Source organism: Pinus tabuliformis, chromosome 3_2 (assembly GCF_031772625.1).
Source record: "Pinus tabuliformis cultivar Carrire ecotype Pingquan chromosome 3_2, CPIR1, whole genome shotgun sequence".
Classification (NCBI taxonomy): Eukaryota; Viridiplantae; Streptophyta; class Pinopsida; order Pinales; family Pinaceae; genus Pinus; species Pinus tabuliformis.
In genome coordinates, this window is record NC_142302.1 from 2,437,028 (window position 1) to 2,450,919 (window position 13,892).

General features: G+C 33.0%; 1 protein-coding gene across 1 annotated transcript; it reads left to right on the plus strand.

The window, feature by feature from the left end:
* Nucleotides 1–10,308: 10,308 nt before the first annotated feature.
* LOC149179519 (alpha terpineol synthase, chloroplastic-like) lies at nt 10,309–11,467 on the plus strand. The gene is made up of 5 exons (XM_089418007.1): nt 10,309–10,411; nt 10,501–10,697; nt 10,783–10,895; nt 10,996–11,207; nt 11,345–11,467. The coding sequence occupies exons 2-5, from the start codon at nt 10,552–10,554 to the stop codon at nt 11,432–11,434; spliced, it is 561 nt and encodes a 186-aa protein (XP_089274133.1). The 5' UTR covers nt 10,309–10,411; nt 10,501–10,551; the 3' UTR covers nt 11,435–11,467.
* The last annotated feature ends 2,425 nt before the right edge of the window (nt 11,468–13,892 follow it).

Sequence of the window (13,892 nt, forward strand, 5' to 3'; positions counted from 1 at the left end):
ATCCGGTATCATCATCTTCGAGATTGTGTGGTGAAGAGGATCATGTTATTGCTGTATGTTTCAACCGAGGAACAGGATGCAGATATTTTGACTAAGGCATTATCAAAATGCAAGTTCGAGTTCCACAAAGACAAGATTGGGGTGACTGATAATCCCTTTCTTTTTGAGAGGGAGTGTTGAAAATAACAACAAGAAATGCTAAAAATAGAAGTGCTAAAAGTAGCACTACTATAAATAGCATTTTGGGATACATTCCAATTTTAGTTAGTTCCTAAACTAAAATTGAGAATTAAAATTCGAATTTGATCTTAGCAGTTGTTTGTAAAATAATAAATTAATTCATCTTGAGTTAATTAGTTGTAGAAAATCAAACATGAAGTCTATGTGAAGACATGCAATAGTTTCCCCTTTGATTGAGGAAGTTATCCCTTGATTAAGGAGATCAGGATGAGTTGTACCTTGATTTGTAATTAGTTAGCTCAATTAACTGAGTTAAGTCCAGTTAGATTAGTTCCAACAGTTTGTTGAACTGATTGTGATTTTAGTTAGTTAATGCATGCATGCATGTAACTGCTGCACTTCAGATAACTGAATATTCTCTCATAAATAACTCATGCATATCAGTTCAGTTAGAGACCCAGTTGAGATCAGATGATGGGACAATGTACTATCAGTTTCAGGAATATTCCATTGAGGATATCTCTTGCATGCAGAAGGAATTCATTCCTTGGAGATTATGCAGTTACTTCTGAGTTTTGGTGAGTGTGTGATGAAGCCAATTCACACAGGTGGCAGCATTGGACACCAGAAGAAACTGCGCAAGGAAATAGGAGGCTTGGAGGATTGGAGGAAGGCATATCTTATGTCTATTCAGTTTGTGAGCTGTATTGAGGGATTGTACTGAGACATGGATAGCTTGTGAGCTAAAGCTTTGTGTAATCTGGACATATTTCCATTTGTATGATAATACAAAGATCAGGGTTTTTAGCTGAGACTTTCCCCAGAGTATTCTTCTGCGTTCATGTGTGATTGATTTCTCATTCTATATTATATGTGTTCTATTTGATCTTGCTCATAATCGACTAAGCTTCCGCAAGTTTGTTTGTAGAACTAGATCAAGTATTTTGCTTTAGTATATTGCATTATCAGGTGATCTATAGTGGGAAATTTCTACAGAAGCCTCAACCATTTTTACTCGAGTATTTGGGACCTTCCTCCTCTCTTCCTTTGTCCTAAATAGAACCAATATATCTTGGGCCTGACAGTGAACCTATTCCATACATACTTCTGAGTATTGAGGAGATCCCTCAAGAAGAGTCTCTTCCTTCTACTCCTGTCATTGGGAAGGACTTCATTTTTATCAAACCGATCCTTTTCCACCTTGTTACACTGTATTTTGTCACACCTCCCGCACTTCTCTCTGAAATACCCAAAGTTCTCAAAACCTGGCACTCATGCAATGTACTCATCCTGATATGTAGCTCAGAACCTCCTTAAAACACTAATGGAAAAATGCCTTGAGCTTCCCTTAAATAAAAGAGCTCTAAAACCCTAATTTGAGGATCATCGCTTCCTTGACATTGGCAACCGTGCTAGTCGCTAGCTACACTTCACTAGCTTCGTGCTGCTAGTGCACTTTTGGCTTGGATAACCGCAATGATCCCTAAAAAGAATTTTTTCCCAAAGAGGACAAGAAGCTTCGTGATCTAGAGGCTTCCAAAACGACGAGCTGGAGGTTGTTTGGTGTGGATGAGGTCGAGTTCTCTCAACTTTGCCCCTTGGTCTTATCCGTATGAGCTACCTCCTTGAGATGAGGGCCTTATCCTATCTTTGGAGAGATCCTAAATCCCTTTCCATGCCTATATATTCATCTTTTCCCATTCCCAAATGCTTGGTATTTGGCTATTTTCACCCTTATGCTGAGATAGTGCCTACATGCTACTCATTTGGCTTGGAGAAGGAGTTCTTGGAGAGCTTGAGCTTGGACTTGGACATTCACTCAAGGAGAGCTTATTGACATCAAGGCTTGGTTGTATGCTTCCTCCTTTATTCTATTAATATATACAACTGTTGGTTCACTTTCCATAAATGTGTGTGTTAATGCATCATTTATCTTAATGCTCCTTGATCTGTTAAGTGGATTACTTTCGATTATGTTATTTGTATTCGTATGCTTTGTTGTGTCTTTGATCTCTTATGCAGACATTCAAACGTTGTGAGCAGTAGGACTGAGCCTGAAGTGCAAGTGATTTAAGGTCTTCAACAAAGGAGGACGTTATAACATCATAACGAGGTAGGCCATCTTCCTCTTCTTTCATTTCGATTTTAATTTAGGAAAGTGTCTTGTAGATTGTCACGTAGATTGTTAGTCCCACTCATTGGGCTAGAGGGACTGTCTCTGTCCGCAGAGAGGATTTGCATAGACAACAAAATGGAGACTCCACTGGGGATGCTATGACCCTTTCCATCCATTCCTTTAATCAACTTCTTTAATGAGTTTGACCAACCATCATTTTCTTGGCTTGTTTGTTCACTGCAGCTATTTACATTCATTGGTCATTGCTTGAGACATTCAATTTGTTATAGTCTTGAAGATTTTTTATTTTTCCCTATTTTTCTTGCCCATCGTGTGTTCTGCTTCAATAGTCGTGTTGTCATCGCTTCTTTTTTAATTACAGTCATGATGATTACCCTTGCATCGCCCTTTTTCCTATAACAGGTGCGCAGATCCTAGAGGATAGAAGAAAAAATAGGGTTTCTTCTTCTTTTTTTTCAGTGTTTTTGGCCTCTGTCAATTATTTTCCAGTGTGTATATGGAGTATTTATCTTGGTTGTTATGTTGATATGACTGCAATTGTCTCTTGACCTTGTTAATGTGTGTTTAAGGCTTCATTTCTTTCTAGGGTTTCTAGGTATTCTAGGTCACCCTCCACTCATTGTTTGGTCTGCATTCTTGAGATTAATTGCTTCCATTTAGGATTCTTCCTGCGATCAGGACATATTTTTCAAGTTTCTTTTGGTTCATTGATGTGAAGTTGTTGTCATTAGTGTTGAGTCATATTGATGCTTTGAGGATTGCTTTAGTTCCATTGTCAAGCATAGATTACAAATTGTTTGCTTTGGTTGGATTGAAAGAGAGTAGTTGTTTTCATTCTTATGTTTCAAAAATAAAAAGTGAAATATTTCGTCATTTAAGTATTTTTGAGCATGTTTTGCATTCAAAACCATAAAGTGAAAGAAATTTTTCATTTTCGTTGAGTTAGATTGAATTTTTCCTTTGCCTGTTGCATTAGTTTACATTGATTGAATCAAAGTGAAAGAAATTCATTAGTGCATCTTAGTGAAAGGAAAGTGATTTTCATGTCTTATAGGATTTCACCTTGGCATTACATTTGTTAGTGAAATGAAAGATTAGATTTCGTTTTTACATTTTCCATTGGAAAAGAATTGTGTTTTGCTGCATTTTTCTTATTTGATGCATTATTTGATTGTCTCTCTTCCTTCGTTAGTTTAGATTTCATCAAATGAAAATATTTCACTTTTATCATTTAGTTGCATTATAGGAATACATGTGACATCATTGAGCCAACAAATTGAAAGTTAATCCAAGATAAACTTAAAATTTACCTCAATTAACCTAAGGAGCATTTGTCACCTACTACAAATATCTAGAGGTCTAAGCTAGAGACATGTTTCGACGTCTTTAAACATAATAGCTGTCATTAACTACCTACAGTGAATCCCGTGGGTGAAATTTCATCCCGGTATGGAAGTATATAAAAGGTTCTCCAATACTTTTGGGTATATAGGAGGAATTTTAGTATGATAAGTATATAGGGACGCTCTCATTGAAAGGTTCTGCATTACACAACGCTAACATGGACTTGTGCTCCCCGTACCGTTGTGTATATATTGGGAGACCCTATTGGGTTGCTATCCTTTAGCCACAATAACAGAGTCAGCCACCTTGTAAATGTGATACACCAAATAGAACATTCGGGGAGATTAGTCATCATACATCAAGTCCTTGGTTTCAGAAAAGGTGTATATAATGGTTCATGGTTACTTGTTAAACCCTTTTACCTAGTATTACCCTTTTTTATTTAGTTGTTGTTTTGTGTCATAAAATTAACTGGCAATGATAACATGTCGAATCCATGCAGTTGCTTCTTGGCCCCATATTGAGTAATTCCTTATAAATTTTAATTTTAATCAGCCATTAACGAATCATCTCTTCTTCTGCTCTTGAGATAAAGTCACCGTGGCTGAACCATTGAGTTCACCCCAAAGTTCCCCTTTGTTGTTTGATACTAAAGGGTCATCGCAAGGAGTTCATTTGAAAACTTTCATAGTTACTTGAAGCTCAAGGTTTTGAACTTGGGATTGTCCCAAGCATCCAACCCCTTCCTTCTTGTCCACCACCTCTAGATTCTTTGACGCTTTGGGAGTTTGATCCAGAAACCCCTGAGAGTCCACGGAGGTTTGTCTTATAGCCTCCAAATCCATTATTTGGTCCTTTTGTGATATCTCCTCAACATCTTTATAGTCCATATGATCGACCTAGTGTTCCTTTGGAGTTTTCCCCTCGTACATCTTGGATACCTCCTCACCATCTTTTTCTGCCCATGGATTTAGAAGGTTATATTCCAACCTCTCCTTGAGGTTCTCCAGAAGTATTCGCTACTCACACTCCTCATTTTGATGAAGAGATCGAATATGAATTTCCTCCAAAAGGATTTCCTTTTATGGGAAGAGTCCCATCTCAACCGAATCTTGAAAATAGTGGGCCTATGCTTCCACAAAGTTATATAACCTTGGTTCAATCAGTTTCAGGAACTCCCAATACTTCTTCTTTGTACAAAAAATTTGGTCGTCAAATGCTATGCCTACATTTGGTTCGTTTATCCCTAAAGTGACCTCTCAAATACATGTACAAACTGTTGTCACTTCAGTTCCCATTCAACCGACGATTCCATCACAACCTTTACCATCGTTTCAACCTTCCATTTTGGTACAACCGACTATTTTGGTTCATGTGTCTGTAAGTTCCTCAGTCCCTTTGTCAATTGGACAAAATGTACCACCGCCTTATTCACATCCTGGGGGGCAAAACCCAAACTATCTGCTTGTGTTAGGTGGAAACTATGTGAGTGGATCACAACCTCACATGGTTGGAGTCAGTCAACCTAATCCTAGTAGTATTCCTTATCCCGCTGGTTCATCCGGGGCAGGTAATATCCAGTATCAATAGCCTTACACAGCCCAGATACCACTCCAACAATATTATGTTCCATATGGTTCACAGGCATTGCAAAATCCACCCTATATTCAACAAGAAGGTGTTGAGTCTTGAAAATGTCATTCATTTCCATTACAATTTCACTATTATGTCCATTATATCACCTCCATTTCACCTCCATTTCACTACTATGTCACCACATTCATCCAAATCTCATTATCATTGGGCCACATTTATGTTTTTCCAATCTTTATTAATTCTAAGCTTTTTAGGTGAATTTGTGGTTAAAAATTAGAAAATAATGTGCATGTGCTTATACCTAACAAATGGGTTGAGATTGTTGACATGTGTAGGTTGAAAGGAGGCTTCTAGAAGACCCTTATGTGGCACTCTAAGGCCAAATTCGAATTTGAGTGGAAAGAATCATGGGATCATGAAGATATGTGTCACATCTCCTAATTGTATTGTAATTCTAAGAAGACATGTGTTTTATCAGTCCCTATTTTGATTAGGACTCTAGAGATAGAGGGAGAGATTCATGGACTCTCATTAATGAGATGGCTCTCATATTTTTGTATAAATAGGAGATCTCTCTCCTTCATTTGTTAGTCTCAGCTTGTTAACTTAGAACTTAGAGTTTAGAGCTTAGCTTGTGAATTTGTAGTTCTTCTTTGATGGCTTTTGAAAGCTTTGGAGAGATTTGTTGTAATTTGTAATTTTGAAGAATTTGAATAAGGTTTTGATGTTCTCAACATGGAAGGAGATGTGAAGTAGATGTCATGGAGCATATTAGAATGTAAGGTAGAGTAGATTTCATTTTGTAATTTTGCTTTGATTTCATTATGTCATTTGATTGCTTTCAAATTTGATAGATTAGATTTTCCATTCATGCAATTTTAATTCATGTAAGTGTGTTCAACCGGTTGATTGTAGATTAGTTTTTCTTTACATGTTTTTTTGCATCAAATAGTGACATGAGATATACCTCTCTGCTGACTTTGTTTTTTTTTAGCTTTTCAATTTCAGTTATGCTTTGATTTCAGTCTTATTCATTTGCTTTGTTAGTTAGTTTAGATATCAGATTGCTCAAGTTATTGATGATTACCTCTGAAATCCATAACTTAGACTACCTGGCGAGGGATCAGACTATGAATTGATGTGATTTGATTTTAGTTTTACTTTTCTGCAATTAGATATCAGATTGCTCAAGTTATTGATTATTATCTCCGAAAGCCATAGCTTAGATTACCTGGCGAGGGATCAGACTATGAATTGATGTGATTTGATTTTAGTTTTACTTTTCTGCAGTTAGATATCAGATTGCTCATGTTATTGATGATTACCTCCGAAAGCCATAACTTAGACTACCTGGCGAGGGATCAGACTATGAATTGATGTGATTTGATTTTAGTTTTACTTTTCTGCAATTAGATATCAGATTACTCAAGTTATTGATGATTACCTCCGAAAGCCATAGCTTAGACTACCTAGCGAGGGATCAGACTATGAATTGATGTGATTTGATTTTAGTTTTACTTCTCTGCAATTAGATATCAGATTGCTCATGTTATTGATAATTATCTCCGAAAGCCATAGCTTAGACTACGTGGCGAGGAATCAGACTATGAATGATGTGATTTGATTTTACTTTTTATTAGTTTTGCAGTTTTTGATTTGTTTTAGTGCAATAGCTTTACTTTTATTTCCGCATTTAGACAAACAGCAGAGACAATGATTTCATGATCAGTATTTCATCTTTTGTTTGATTGAAGTAGCTGCATACTTACACTTTCGTTTAAGTACTAATTCCATCAATAACATGTTTTGAGATCTTTTGAAGTGCTAAGTTTTGGAAGTTACCATTAGGGATAGACCTTGTCTTGAAATCTACATCCATACTTGACCTTTAAAAGTATTCTTAAGACTTTAGAATATGATTTCCATTTGCATTAGACACTTTAGGAGATAAAAAAAAACAAAACCTCAAAACAAAATAAAATCTATAAAACAACGAAGTAAGAAAAATGTTAACTAAGCACATATGGTGTACCACACTTCATCAGTTTATGATACCTGGATTGATAATTTATGTAGAGCAATTTAAGATGTTAAATTGACTAGACATTTTTGGTGCCGTTGCTGGGGAAGTGTAATTAGGAAACCTTATTTCTTACATCTAAAAAAAAAAATTAATAATTCTTGAGTATGCTCTCCTCCTGCACTTTGTGTGATCTGGAGGATCAAAAAAAGGATTGTTATGTAAAAAAGGAAAAAAAGAAAAAAAAAAAGGGAGACAAAATAAACTTCATCATTTCAATTGATTCAAAAAAAAAAAAAAACCAACTGCTTTGATAGGTTCAGCTGTCCAAGATTGACTGGTTATGGTCTGTAGTGGTCCTCAAAACAATGTATCCTGTTTTAATAAGATTTTGTAGCTTAGCTGAGGAATGTAGCCTGATTCCACAGCTAATTGAGAATTTCGTAGCTGATTTCAAGGTTTAACAAGTTACAGGCGTCCAATGAAGAAACCAACCACATGGGCATCTCCAGAATTGTCCCGACATGGATCCTATCCTACTCACCCAACTCAGATCAATAAAAAAACTACCCTAAGACCTCAGTCAAAGTCCTGTTTTTAGCATGTTTTTCTTGAAGTCTTTGCTGTCTGAAATTGAAAATCATTAATCCTTATTATAAAAATTTCACAATTTCAGAGAAAAAAGAAAAAAGAAAACTATCTATGGCTATTTTCAATCCTAGCTTCCACTGTGGCTTCAATAGAAATCTGCATCCCTGTTCAAGCTTTGGCCTAAAACAAACTTGCTAAATCATAAAAATAAATAAATAAATAAAATAATGCATTTAGAAGTGAGTTTATATCATAACAATGTAAACTTTGAAATGGGAACTCTGGCCAAAAAACCCCGAAAAAACATCAAAAACAGTGCTAAAAACGAAAAGTGTTGATGCTGGAATAACACCTTTTTTTTTCCAAGCTAAATTTTCAACATGTTTAAAAATGACAGTGAAAACCAATTTTTGGTGCAAAAATTGTCCAAAAAACGCCCTCAAAACGAAGTGTTGATGTTCGAATAACATTTTTTTTTTTTTTTTTTTTTTTCAATGGTAAATTTTGTGCAAAAACACCCTCAAAACGAAAAGTGTTGATGCTGAGATAACAATTTTTTTTTCAAGGGTGAAATTTCAACATTTCAAAATAATAGCATAAAATATTTTATCATGACCCCAAAAAACATTAAAATTTCAGAAAATAAAAATAAAAGTTAAAATTAAAATTAAAACAATGAAAAAACACAAAACAAAACAAAATAAAATAAAAATAACAAAACATAAATAAAAATATATACTAAAAACAAAACATAAAATAAAACACACAAAAAATCAAACATCAAAAATAAAATCAATCATAAAAAAAAAAAAAAAAAAAAAAAAAAAAAAAAAAAAAAAAAAAAAACCCTTAAAAAATAAGAATTAAAAAACTAGAAAAAAATTACAAAGTATAAACAAATAAATAGTAAAAAAAGCATATCTAAAAAAATTGGGGAAAAAAACAAATATGTAAACCATAAAAAAATTTGAGAAAAGAAGAAAAAACACATTTAAAAAACTATAAAATTAAGTAGGTAACAATAGAAAAATTAAAAAAAACATTAACAAAAAACTAAAAAAAATTAAAATTAAAAACAAACTAGATTTAAAAAAAAAAAAATGGAAAATTAACCAAAAAAAAAAAAATAAAAAAAAATAGTGAAATTAAGATTAAAATGATGATTACTTAAAAAATAAATGTAAAAATACATATATATGAGACAAAATATAAATAAAAAATATTAAAAAAAAATTGTTTAATCATTAAAGAATTTGGAAAAAAAATAATAAAATAATAAATTTATATATATAAATTTAAGTAAGTAAAAATAGAAAGATTAAAAAAATCATTAACAAAAACTAGCAAAAAAAACAAACAAACTAGATTAAACAAAAATAGAAAATTAACAAAAATATAAAATAAAAAACTAGTAAAATTAACATTAAAAAAACAAAAATAAATTTAAATTGTAAAAAAAAAAAGTAAAAAACTAGTGAAATTAATATTAAAAAAAAAAAAAAACAAAACAAAAAAATGTAAAAAAAAAAAAACTCACAAACCATAAAGAATTTGGAAAAAAAAAAAAACAAAATTAAAATATATAGATATAAAAAAAAAAAAAAAAAAAAAAAAAAAAAGTTTAAAAAAAAATAGAAAATTAACGGAAAAAAAAAAAAAAAAAAAAAAAAAAAACTAGTAAAATTAATATTAAAAATACAAAAATAAATTTAAATTATAAAAAAAAAACCCAAAAAATGGTTATTTTTTATTTAAAAAAACAAAAATGCAATTATCTTTTATTAAATATACTTATTTTATTTAAAAATAAATAAATATTTTTTTTTTTAAACAATCTTGTCTTTTATTAAAAAAAATACAAATTTTAAACAATTTTTATTATTCTAATTTTTTAATATAAAAATTCAAAGTATTAAAACTATATATTATATTTTCAAAAAAATAAAAAAAATTAAACTTATATTTTATGATTTAAAAAATAAATAAATTTAAATTTACATTTTTTTAAACCATCTTTTTTTAATTAAAAAAAAAAATTATAATGTTTTTTTTAAACAATTAGTTTATTATTTCGAAATATAAATCATAAAAAAAAATTAATTTTCTTAAAACAAATTTTAATTTTTTAGTTTAAAATTTAAATTTTTTTTTTTTTTTTTTTATAAATTAATATATCAAAAAAAAATTATAATTACGTTTATAAATTTTTTTTATTAAACATTTATAATTTTTGTTTATTAAAATTATTTTTTTAAAACATATTAATTTTTTTTTACCCATATATTATTGTTTTTATTTAAAAAATAATAAAAAAAAATTAAAGGCCCCCGGCCGCGCCACCACCGGGCGGCGGGAGGGCCGTGGGTCGATTCCCGGAATCGACCCCGCCCTCTCGCCGCCCGGTGGTGGCGCGACCGGGGGCCCAAGGGCGTGCGTGTTCAACAACCGCTGTGTCAGATGCTGGTGCAAAGAGACGCATAGCGAATCATCATTCCAACCTCTGGGGCGACGACTTCATACACTCTCTCTCCACACATTATGAGGTAATTTTCAACTTTTCTCCTTTTGAAGCGAACGAAATGACTACTCTTTTCCTTTTTATTTACTGTGTTGAATATTGTGTATGGGTCAGGCGCCTTCATACCGTGAACGTGCAGAGAGACTCATTAAGGAAGTGAAAGAGATGTTCACTGAAATTGAAGATGGACTATCAATCACTCCCCTCAATGATCTGCTTTCACGCCTTTCCATGGTCGACAGCATCGAACGTTTGGGAATCGATAGGCATTTCAAAATGGAGATCGAATCAGCGCTGGATTATGTTCACAGGTCAGTCATCGTAGCCTCATCATCATTATTTATTTATGCTTTATATATTATGGCATACACATGATTAAATTAATTTCACGTACAGTTACTGGAGCGAGAAAGGCATCGGATGTGGTAGAGAAAGTGGTGTTACTGATCTCAACTCAACTGCACTGGGCCTTCGAACTCTTCGACTACACGGGTACCCGGTGTCTTCAAGTAGGGAGATCCACATTTTATTAGGAAATCCGTCCTTTAATTTCTTTTATGATTGCATCAACTCGCATAGATTTGATAATATATGATGCATTAATATCAGGCGTGTTGAAACAATTTAAAGACGAGAAGGGGCAATTTGCCACTTCATCCATTCAAACAGATCAAGGAGAGATCAGAACTATTTTCAATTTATTTCGGGCATCTCTCGTTGCTTTTCCAAATGAGAAAGTCATGGAAGACGCTCAAATCTTTTCTACGATATACTTGAAAGAATATCTAGAAAAGATTCCGCTATCCAGTCTTTCACGACAGGTGAGGCAGGGAAACTGATAAGAAGTAATCAAGACAGATAAAAGCGATTCTGATGTGATGTACACCTGCTAATTTACAACAACCGTTTACAACCGTGCCTTAAGTTTTTTATAATAATGTGAATTTTGTGGCTGCAGATAGAATACGTCATGGAATATGGTTGGCACACAAACCTTCCACGATTGGAAGCAAGGCATTACATGGACGTCTTTGGATATAATGAGTAGGACAATTATCTCACTGGCCGTTTAATTTCTGCGACTTCAACTTTATACGTACAATAAAAAATTTCTTTTAATTTATAGGTTTTTCTAGTAAGTATTTTATAGACTTTTGTCTTTATGTTGAAAACGATCCTGCTTTTAATTTTTTGAAAATATAATATGTAGTTTTAATAATTTGAATTTTTAAATTAAAAAATAATAATAATAAAAATTGTTTAAAATTTTTATTTTTTTTTAATAAAAGACAAGTTTATTTAAAAGAAAAAATTATTTATTTATTTTTAAATAAAATAGGTATATTTAATAAAAGATAATTGCATTTTTGTTTTTTCAAATAAAAAAAACCATTTTTTTGGGTTTTTTTTTTTTTTTTTTATAATTTAAATTTATTTTTGTTTTTTTAATATATATTTTTTTTTCTCGGTAAATACTATTCTATTAAAAAAGTGAAAAATATGTACAAAGTTCAGAGCCTCAGAGGAGGCCGAGGCCATTCCTCGAACACAAACGCAGGGACTTTACAGTTTATCCTGTCCACCAGATTTACAATGCAGACCTCAAGAGGTTGATTACAGTCCCTGACATGCTGACAAAAAATATCCAGACTATGGTTCTCCCGCCCTTCAGTAATTTCAAAAATACAGTGTCTTCTATCATGGCTGACTTTATAACAGAAAAAGAAGTCTGAATTGTCTAAGACTACCATCTGAAGCCTAAGACTAAAACAGACACGAGAATTAGACTGTAAAACCATAGACACAGAGTCAAAAAACATAGCGTGCACCCAGAGGAGAATCAGTCTGCCTGACTTGGAGAAGCTTGCCTTTCCTCCTTCGCCAGGCTTGGAGAGGCGACCCAGGTAACAAACCCTTCTTCGTCCAGCAGCGGCTCTCCAACTAAATCCGTGACCAAATGTAAGTGTCCAGTTGGGCGATGAGCTGGCTTACAAACATTGTCGTCTTCCTTGGCAGGAGCTGGTTGCTGAGGCACATTCTGAGCAGGGGCTCCCTCATTGATGCAGTTCGCATGAAAAACCAGCCCCGTCATATCTCCGAGCAGGACGCTGTCATCCTGGGAATCGGAGGAAGCCGGAGGTGTCGAGCTGGGGTGGTGGCTTTCCTCCTCAGTAACAAACACAGAAAAATTCACTGTAACCGTCGGTCTGTTGAGCCGACTCTGGAAAACAAATCTGGAAGTCTGGTAGGAGCTGTTTGGAATGGATCTCTCCTGGTCTGACTGCGGAGAAGAGGGCGGGACCAAGGCAATTGGGGTAATTTGCTGGGGCTCTGAAGGAGAGGGGCTAACTCTGATACCGGACCGACCCCCCCGCCGCGGAATACCTCGACTGCGAGGCATTGCAACAGAGCCAGAAAAACTGAGATAACGGCTGAGACAGAGGAAACCCGACGAGACAGGGATACTACTGGAGCCCAAACTGTTTCGGAGCCAAGCCACTAAGGCAACAGGAGAGACTGGATGAGAGAACTGAGGCATCATAATAATATAAAGAGCAAAGGCAATTACCACAGCGGGGGAATGAAGGCGTTCCATGCTGATGAGCTCGAACCAGGACAGAGGAGCCATGCGCGCATTGAATTGCAGCGTATTTCGAGACTGAGCCAACGTTAAGTCACCTGCTTTGAACCATATATCAGCGTCGATCATGCGTACCGGATGATCTCCCTCCTGCCTTCCGTCAGGCCAGGTGTCTGGACGGAAGGCCATTTCATTAATTGCAAATGTTAACACCCGCATCCGGGTTTTGTTTTTTTAATATTAATTTTACTAGCTTTTTTTTTTTTTTCTTCGTTAATTTTCTATTTTTTTTTTTAAACTAGTTTGTTTTTATTTTTTATTTTTTTCCTAGTTTTTTCTAATGTTTTTTTTAATTTCTCTATTTCTACTTATATATATATTTATATATTTTAATTTTGTTTCTTTTTTCCAAATTCTTTATGGTTTGTGAGATTTTTTTTTTACATTTTTTGTTTTTTTTTTTTTAATATTAATTTCACTAGTTTTTTTAATTTTTTTTCGTTATTTTTTTCTTTAAACTAGTTTGTTTCTATTTTTTTTCCTAGTTTTTGTTAATATATATATTTTTTTATTTCTCAATATTTACTTACTTAATTTTATATATATATATTTTTTATAATTTTGTTTTTTTTTTTTCCAAATTCTTTTATGGTTTATGATATAATTTTTTTTTAACATTTTTTATTTTTTGTTTTTGTCTTTTTTATATATATTTTTATATTTGTTTTTTAGAGACAATTATTTCATGTGGATTGAAAATTTAGTTAATGATGTATAAATATGTAGAATATCAAAAATGTAAAATATCGACCTTCTTCTTTAAATATGCAAATCAATAAAAGCCCAACTAAAAAAAAAAAAAAAAAAAAACTAGAAAATATGAAGAAGAAGATCACTTCCAAAATTATTAAATTTACGAAATAAT